This window comes from Nanorana parkeri, unplaced genomic scaffold (assembly GCF_000935625.1).
Source record: "Nanorana parkeri isolate BGI_ZX_2015 unplaced genomic scaffold, ASM93562v1 scaffold56, whole genome shotgun sequence".
In the NCBI taxonomy this organism is placed as follows: Eukaryota; Metazoa; Chordata; class Amphibia; order Anura; family Dicroglossidae; genus Nanorana; species Nanorana parkeri.
Window position 1 is genome coordinate 2,875,942 of NW_017306324.1, and position 9,219 is coordinate 2,885,160.

The following is a 9,219-nucleotide window of genomic DNA, read 5'->3' on the forward strand; positions in this document are numbered from 1 at the left end:
ATATATATTTATATATATATATATATATATATATATATATACTGTATATATATATCTCATGATATGTATTCAGCGCCAACCGCGGCCTTACGCAGTTATGAGGATGAATATTCAAATTGCACAGAGAACAGGAACTGTAGGTAATAATAGAAATACATCTGAAACTGATTTCCCTTCCTGAGGAGGAGATTACGAGGATAACATAATATGTCTGAACACCGCAGAGAAATAAGAAAGGGATTTACTCCTGTAATTGAAATCTAAGGGGGACTCGCACCTCCCGCTGTGTCTGCACGAGGCAATATACCAGGATAGGAATACAGCAACCACAGCAAGATCCCCTATACTGCGCTGCGGGTGGGCGGAGCTGGGAACACGGGTAGGGAGATCTCTCTGCTGGCATCCACAGGGAATACAAGAATTCGTGAGCTGCACTTCACTTGTCTGGAAACCAAAATATCCGTTTTTTGTAGACCTAAAATGGACTTTTCAATAAGCTTAAAAGTCTACGTGAGCACGGTCCTAACAGATGTTTTAAAAAGCTCCACCTTTCTTCCTTGGGCCCAAGGCCAGTGGCTTTACCTAGGCTGTGATGAGGTCATCAGTCTGCTGCCAGCAGGAGAATTCTGTTCAAAAATTGTCATTTTCAGAACAAATTTTCAATAGTTAATGGGATTACATCAATAATTGAATGAAAAATTACCTTATATGGCCACATGACCATATAAGGTAATTGTCATTCAACTAATACAGCCATGTAGACATATAAGGTCGTTGATGTCACTGTATCCCACCTCTTTGCTTGGAATTGGAGTTCCCCGGCCGCAGCTGTTTGGGCAGCTTAGGTTCGGACCAGGCTTGGGTTTGGATGTTGCCATGATTATTGAAGTATTGAAATTCAATGAATAAAAAGGGTGGGCCAGGCACGGGCAGGCTGGGGAGGAAAGACTAGATGGTGCTGGACGTCCTCCAGCCAGAAAAATAAGTTGGCTCTACCTGCAGCTTCTAATGCACATGGTGAGAAGCTCACAGTGTGCAGTGATATCAGAGTAAGAGCAGAGGAACCGATACAACTGTGTATGACTGGAGGGGAGGCCGGAGTTCAGCAGTATATATATACGGCCACAGCAAAGACTTTCATGAATTCCACGGCAGCGGCATAAAACGGCACTGCGGTGGTGGAATTCGATGTGGAGAGCGGAGGAATTTCACCGTTCTCGTATCCGGCATAATAAACGTGCCCCAGTTTCAGGTTGTGATCCCGGGATTACACAGTAAGGCTGCACAAGAGCAAAGCTCATTATATTTCCAGGAATCTATAGAGCCGGGTTATACACTGGATTCTGTATAAAGTTTATGTCAGAGGAAAAGTAAAACATAACATATGTCTTACATCTCCACAATACAGGAACATTACCCCTATTTCAGCCCTGCCCAGCTCTCCCCTGCTGAACTGAAGAAACTCCCCCCAAATCCGGCATTACTCCCAGAGGCAGAGGCATGTTGGGATTAGCAGTTAAAGGAGAACTATGAGGTGAGTGAAAATCATTCATCCTGATAGTTTGAGCCGACGTGTGACAATGAAACTGTCACAAGTCGGCTCAATAGATCGGGAAGTGAGCGAACACATACCGTCTTTCGCTCACTTCTCGATCATCTCCCTGCAGAGAGCTGTGACTGTCACTCAGGGCTCCCTGCAGGGATTCCCCCTCCCCTGTCCGATCCTCCAGCGCTGACTGGAGGAACGGATGGGGGAAAGAGCCAGCTGTGAATCACACAGCTGGGTGGATCTCGACAGTAATGTCGGGATCCGTCCCGGCTGCCGCGGTCTCAGCTGCAGCTTGCGGTATACTGACCCTAGGGAGAACGATGGGGAAAAGCGCTAACCCTATAGTTCTCCTTTAAAGCACTGCTGCTGAAGTCCAAGTGGAGAACTGGAAGGGACTGGCAACACTTGCTTGGGGTTTCGGTATAGCAGAGGCAGAGAGCACAAAAATGTAGGCTGGATTTCTGGTAGGTTCCACAGTTATTTTTTTGCACTTGCATCAAGGGAATTCAAGGGTAGCTGTCAGGACGGCTGTATTCCTCAATAGGATATGCAGTAAATCTGGTTTGTGGACACAAAATGTCTTTCCACAGCTAGATTGTAACTTGCAAAGGTAGCTGTGACATCATCACCATGCTGCACATAGCCTGTGCAGAGAGCAGGGCTGTTAGAGGAGTTCAGCAGGCCCCACTTACTACAGGCTGCCTGTAGAAAACTACAGGAGGGGGAGAAGACAAGACCAGTCACCCTGCACTAGGAGAGAGAGCAGCAGTAGTGACTGGTCTTTATTACAGGAGGGGGAGGAGACAAGACCAGTCAACATGCACAGGGAGAGAGAGCAGCAGTGACCGTTTTTTATTACCCGAAACTCCACGTTTCCACTGGATTACTGCACAGATCTGGAAGAATATACACAAAGCACACTCGGCATTCAATTTATAAACAATTGGCCGAGCCATTCGTCTTGCGAATCGCTGTGAGTGTTCGATCCGTCCGAATGGAGGCAAATTAACTTTCTTAGTACATTTTCTTTTCAGGTAGAATGTAACATTTGGAAAATACCCTATTATGACCACTAGATGGAGCCGAGGCGCATAGGGAGTAAGTATTTCCTATGGCTCCTCAGCCCCATCTAATTTAAATGCACTAAGGCAATATTCAAAAAAATACCCCATTATGGCCACTAGATGGAGATGAGGAGCACAGACAATAAATATTCCCTATGGCTTCTCAGCCCCATCTACTTCAAATGCAATAATCAGAAAATACCCCATTATGGCCACTAGATGGAGCTGAGGAGCATAAGAAATAGATACCTTTAAAAAATAAATATTATAATTATTTCCTATGCTCCTCTGCTCCATCTAGTGGCCATATTGTGGTATTTTCTGAATATTACATTCGAAGTAGATGGGGCTGAGAAGCCATAGGGAATATTTTTTGTCTGTGCTCCTCAGCTCCAACTAGTGGCCATATTGATTTTTTTTCACATTTGACCTGAAAAGAAAACTAGATGGAGCTGAGGAGCATAGATAACAGATACCTATTTCCCGTACTCTTCAGCTCCATCTAGTGGCCATAATGTGGAATTCTCTAAATATTAAATTTGACCTGAATAGAAGGTATACGAAGAATGTTCCTTTGCCTCTGTTCGCACAGAATGAACGTCAGATAGATTTGCAAGGCGAATGGCTCTGCAAATTGTCTATAAATAGACCCCCCCAAGATTCATGTAACAATATAAATGTCTCTTGTATTTAAACAATACTTGTTTATCCCGCGCCAGCTTTAATTCACTTGTTGCAACCACTGCACCAAAATGTAACAGAGTCGCACATAAGAGCTACTTGATTTTGTTGCGCGTATCGGAGATAGCAAGAACGCTGTCACTCGACTCTCATAAAATTGGCGCAGGACTTTCTAATACAGGCATAAGCCAAAAAATTATTGCAAATGCTTTATTGAATCTCCTCCATTATGATTTGTTTCATAAGTAGGTTTTTTTTTTTTAAATAGAGATATGAATTCCGGAGTCTCGCTCCTGTCAAGTGGAGCTGACAGCTTCGCACCTTCGCTGGAATGTTCATCGGACCGCGCAAAATGCCGTTCGATGGCTAATTACCTGTGAAAGGACCTGGCACCTCTCACATGACAAATTCTCCCAAGTTCTGGAAGAAGCCATTTCATTAAAACATTCCCAGCTTTGCAGGTGCACCTCGTTCTACGGAAAATCCAGAATCTTCAAACGTCTATTTATATTACCGCTCAAGAGGGAAAGAAGGGGCGGGACTTTGTAAAAAAATAAGATGTTGTTGTGACCAATCGGACTCTGTTTGCCTTATGAATAAAATGGAAAGTATAAGGGTCCATTTATACTCCTGTGACCGCGGTAACACGTGCGTTACTGCAAGATGCTGTAAAACACGCAACATGCATTTATGTGTCAATCACTTTGTGCAACTCCACTGTATTGTAGCGTGCCGTAACACACGCTGTTTGGATTGCGTTGGAAAAAAGGGTCACATGCGGTTTAGGGTGGTGCCCTAATGCCATCTGGCACCAAGGCAGAGGGACTCATAGATCACAATGGAGTACAAGTGTGGTGACATCAGTCCACTGATTACACCTCCCAGTCCCATAACCGAAGGTTTGCACTATGGTACAGACTGGGGAAATAGGAGGAGCCTGTGCTGATCGTGGGTATTGCATGCATGTTAAAGCGAGGTATTCCTCATGGGCGTTGCACTAAGGTAGACCATTCATTTTGTACCACAAACCACCTAAATAACACATGATTTTGATGTACAAGATGTTCAATGGTGATGGCAACATCAGCAATAAACTTTTTACTATAAACTCCATAACAAGGACTAGAGGCCACCACCTAAAATTGGTGGAGAAAAGATTTAACCATGAGGGTCGTAGGGGCTTCTTCTTAAGGTCCCCACACACCTTGCGATAATCGTACGATAATTGCGGGAAATCCCGCAATCGTACGATTATCGTAAGGTGTGTGGAAGCCGTGCGACCTCTACTACTGTAAGGTTGCACGACTTTTAACTTACGGACATGTTCGAAAACCCGCCGAGCATCGTACGATGTTCGGCGGGTTTGTGGCATGTTCGTACGATAAAAGTCGTACGGGCCCGTTCGGCATTGCGGTCATCGGAAGCCCGCCCCTCAGGGGGCATGGCTTGCGATCATCGCAAGTACGATCTGCCTATGCAAGATAGGCAGATCGTACGTTTTTTTAAGTACCTTACAACCATCAGGGGGCATGGCTTGCGATCATCGCAAGTACGATCTGCCTATGCAAGATAGGCAGATCGTACGTTTTTTTAAGTACCTTACAACCATCGCAAGACAAAAGTCTTGCGATGGTTGTAAGGTGTGTGCCCAGCCTTAGTTAGAGTGGTTAGGGTCTGGAACTCGCTGCCGCAAGCAGTAGTATCAGCTGAGAGTATTAGATCATTCAAAAAGCATTTGGACAACTTCCTCAGGGACCGCAACATACAGGGGTACAGGTACTCTTAAAAACAAGATCACACCGGGACTTATACACATGCAGAATCACATACATACATGCAGTAGGTTGAACTTGGTGGACCTGTGTCTTTATTCAACCTCAAATACTATGTAACTATGTAACACACAAACACCATTTTTTTTAACCAGCACAACAAACAGATGGCATTGCGGTGGACTGCAAATTAGTGCATTAGGGGGTCATCCTAAACTGTACCGCACGTCGTGGTAACATGGTAACCCACATTTTGCCATGTGTTGCTACAAAGGCACCTATGTGAAGACAGCCTAATGGTTTATGGTCCATTCTATTAACTTCATGTCTTAAGGATAGTGTTATGTACAGTTGATGTTTTACAAATCAACATTTATTACAAACTGCACATGAGACAAAGGATTCCCAAAGCACTACGGGGGGTATTTACTAAAATTGGAGCAGACAGAAATAATGTGAATAGGCCCCTAATATTTACATGGCTCACATGGAAAGCAGAAAAGCTGTACCGTTTGTCAGGACCTGACTCACAGACATACATGATGCAAGGCACGTACTATATACAGTATCTATTTCCATCTATATCCCATGAAAGGGACACATAACCCAATCAGTGCAATCACTCTCTCCATATTGCGCTGCTCTAGTTCCCTGTGTAATCTTGTAAAGTGCTTCACACATGGCTGACAGTTTATAAATAAAGTTACATGATGAAATTTCAAAGCAGAGCCAAAGTGGATCAGCGGCCGGGTGTACAAGATGTTCTTCCTGCAGCATTAAATCACATTTTGGGGAAAGAGACAGAATAGCCACTTACTTCTGTCCATTCTTTGTTACCGATCCCTTGGATGTACAGGACCACCACTGCAAGAGACAAGGAACACGTCAGCGGACAGTTCACAGGAAGCCGCAAAGACCCTGAAAACCTAACGCCAAAATGTAAGTTTTCTTCTTAGTAATGGATAGAGTGGGGAACCTTCAGTCTTGCACAGTTGTACCGGCTCCTCTCCTGGACTGAAATGGCTTCCTCGGATTTCACTGCACACTGCAAGCTTCTCACAATGTGCATTAGAAGCTGCAGCAACTCAGATAGACTTAAATGGTTATTCACTAAGCTGCCGAATGCAACCAAGTGAATAACGGAGCCGAAGTGAAAGGAGTCGAACGCTGTTCGGCTATTCACTTATGGCTTGTACGGCTGATTTCAGCCGTACATCGGCTGCCTTCAGCTGCCTTTGGTCAGCTGAACATACTCTGCATGTTCGGCTAAGCAGAAGTGCAGAAGGACTTCGACCAACATCTGGATCGGCTCAGCTGAAGCTCCGGCAGCTCACTCGCTGCCGTTCGCCCCTATTCTCATAGGGGCCGAACGGCAGTGAGTGAATAGCCAAATGCTGCTTTGGCTTGGCTATTCTGCTCGGTACCTCCGTGGTACCGAGCAGAATAGAAAATAAGTGTAAGTATAAGTTTAATTTTTTTTTCAAAATGTAAATAAATTGTAAAAAATAAATTAAAAAATAAATAAAGATATTTAAAGAAAAACAATTGGGCAGAGCTAGCAGTGACAGCTAGCTCCACCCAACTGTTTTGTTTCCTATTGGTCGGCACCTGCAAGGGTCTTCTAGCAGGTCCCAGCTAATAAATAACAACTGGGCGGAGCCGGCCGTGATGTCACGGCCGGCTCCGCCCAGTTGTTATTGTTTAATGACAGTTCAGCGTCCCCAGGTAATTTGGGGATGCTGATCTGTCATTACAACTGGGCAGAGCTAGCCATGAGATCACGGGTGCTCCGCCCAGCTGTCATTTGTGGGTCGAACGGCCTGCCCATTACGAGGCTTCAGCAGGCCATTCGCCTCGCTTCGCGGTCACTTCGGCTCAGTCGAGCCTTCTGCTGCTGTACGGGCTATAGTGAATAGCCTGTACAGCAGCCCTTCAGTTCGACTGAACCCAAGGGCTCCGGCGGCCGAAGAGAGCCGAAGGATCAGCCAAAGCTACAGCTGGATCCTTCGGCTGCTTCGTGAATAACCCCCTTAGTTTCCTGGCTGGAGAACATCCAGCATCATTTAGCTTTAACTGTCCCTGGCCCATCCCTTTCATTCGCTGGATTTCAGTGCTTTCAATCATTGTGTGCTGTGATGATTTCAGAAAGCTATACAGCACCCTGTCATTTCCTCCCACCAGCCATCATATGCCTGCATTGCATAGAGAAACATAGGGACCCAGCAATTATATCACTGGGTCCCTAAAATAAGGTATGTAATGAAAATGGAAAGCTTTTATTTAAAATTTTAATTAGCATGTTGATGAGGGAGAAAAGGAGGAACCAGGGAAGGGAAAAATACAAGACAGATTAAACTCAAGCTGTAAGTGAAGATATGTTGGCGGAGTGCTGGATCGGGATTTTGGTAGATATTTGGATCTGGTGATATATTAATTACGAGGCTGCTCCCTGAGATCCAATGGGTCTGAAGAGGAGGCCACTGGACTGACAGCAGTGAATGTTTAATAGAATGAAAAGAGCTGCAGTTCACTTCTTATTCCTTATAAGACTAAAAACAATAGCCAATGCATTTCGGGGACTCAACTGATCCCCTTTCATCAGAGCTACAAACAACATAAAACTTTCATCAGAATTGTGCATACTGATGGTTATAATTCTTCCCCACTCTATCCAACATGATGGAATTATACTTTAAGTGACAATGACATGCAGGCACACATAGACACTCCGTGAATAAAAGGCTCTAGAGACCTATGTATGAAATGTGTGCTAACAAGGAAATGTCTTATTTCCCATACCAACCAATCATATGTCATTTTTGCAATCCAGGTGTGAATCTGAAGCAAGGATCCTGATTTGATGGCAACCCAACATTTTGTCTCACTTATCACTTTACCATCGGCTCCCACCTAGCATAATCCTAAAGAATGGTGACCAAAGCATGTTTGCCTTCTGGATCACACTTTGGATGACGCCAACATTTACAGCGAACAAGATCTGGGGTCTGAGATCTACGTGCAGCTGACACACCTACACGGACAACTATTTATATGGAAGTCTATTACCGCCAATAGTTCCCATAGCTATCAAGTGACATTGTGAGCACTAACCTGGGTCAGACTTGGAAAAAGTGTCCATGTCCAGCAAACTCCTACAGAGAAAGAGAGAAAGAACATGATGGTAAGAGGAGGAGGGAAGAGAAAAAGATATTGAAAATAGAACAAATTGTGTAAGAAAAGCATAAAGAAAGTAAAAATAAGAGAAACAAGGGTTAAAGAAAAGAGAGAGATGCAGAGAGACACATAGCGGTCTATTTATTAATAATTTGCAGAGCCATTTGCCCTATGAAACTCTGTGTACGTTTGTTCTGTGCGAATAGAGGCAAAAACAAACATATATATATATTTTTTTAGGTTGAATGTAATATAATGTATTATTATAATGTAACATAATACCACATTATGACCACTAGATGGAGCTATATTTCCTATGCTCCTCAGTTCCATCTAGTGACCATATAGTGGTATTTTCCTTTGCTATGGCTGAGTGCACACCTAGATCAGCAGTATCTAGGTGAACTCAGTGTAGTTGCGCCACACAAGAAGAATCTTTAAAATACTACAGTTGACACCAGAACAGGAAGTGAGAGGAAATCTTCCAAAAGGGACACCTGTCCCGGTGACAACTATCTAATAGAGAATTTCCCCTCGCTCCCTCGCTGGCACCAGCATCTTCGTCCAGTCTTCTTCTGGGTTTGGGACATCTTGACTCGCCAGTCCAGCATGATGCAACTCCCGCACATGTGAACGGGAGTTCAGTTATCCAGGTGGAGGGTGTGCCGAGACTGTCCTATCATCTGTGTGCATGCTCAGCTCAATGTGCAGTCTAAAGCAGATTGCAAACAGGCAGGTTAGACAGTTGTTTTGAGGAATAATCAAGAGTCGGCCTGTTTGCATTTAAAAAAAAGTATAGTGCTGCTTTAAATGCCATTGCAGCTTGAGTAATCAGGACCAAAAAGAAAAAGAGAGAGCAGGGTGGGGGGATGTTAAAGTGCACCTGTGCCCAGACTATGGATTTAAAGTGTTTATGTATTCTTAACTAGCAGTAAAAGAGCTTTAAAATAACCTGTGACCTTTCTTGATCTGTCTAGCT

At 44.2% G+C, this 9,219-nt stretch overlaps 1 protein-coding gene across 1 annotated transcript in view; it reads right to left on the reverse strand.

Annotated features, from left to right (window-relative positions):
* The window catches only part of CPNE9 (copine family member 9), a 161,970-nt gene extending 153,744 nt beyond the window's left edge, over positions 1–8,226 (reverse strand). The window contains exons 1-2 of the mRNA XM_018576136.1: positions 8,178–8,226; positions 5,884–5,930 (exon numbers count right to left, since the gene is read on the reverse strand). Coding sequence (XP_018431638.1) covers positions 5,884–5,930; positions 8,178–8,205 — 75 coding nt within the window. The 5' untranslated portion in view covers positions 8,206–8,226. The remainder of the gene's footprint in view (positions 1–5,883; positions 5,931–8,177) is intronic.
* Between the last annotated feature and the right edge of the window lie 993 nt (positions 8,227–9,219).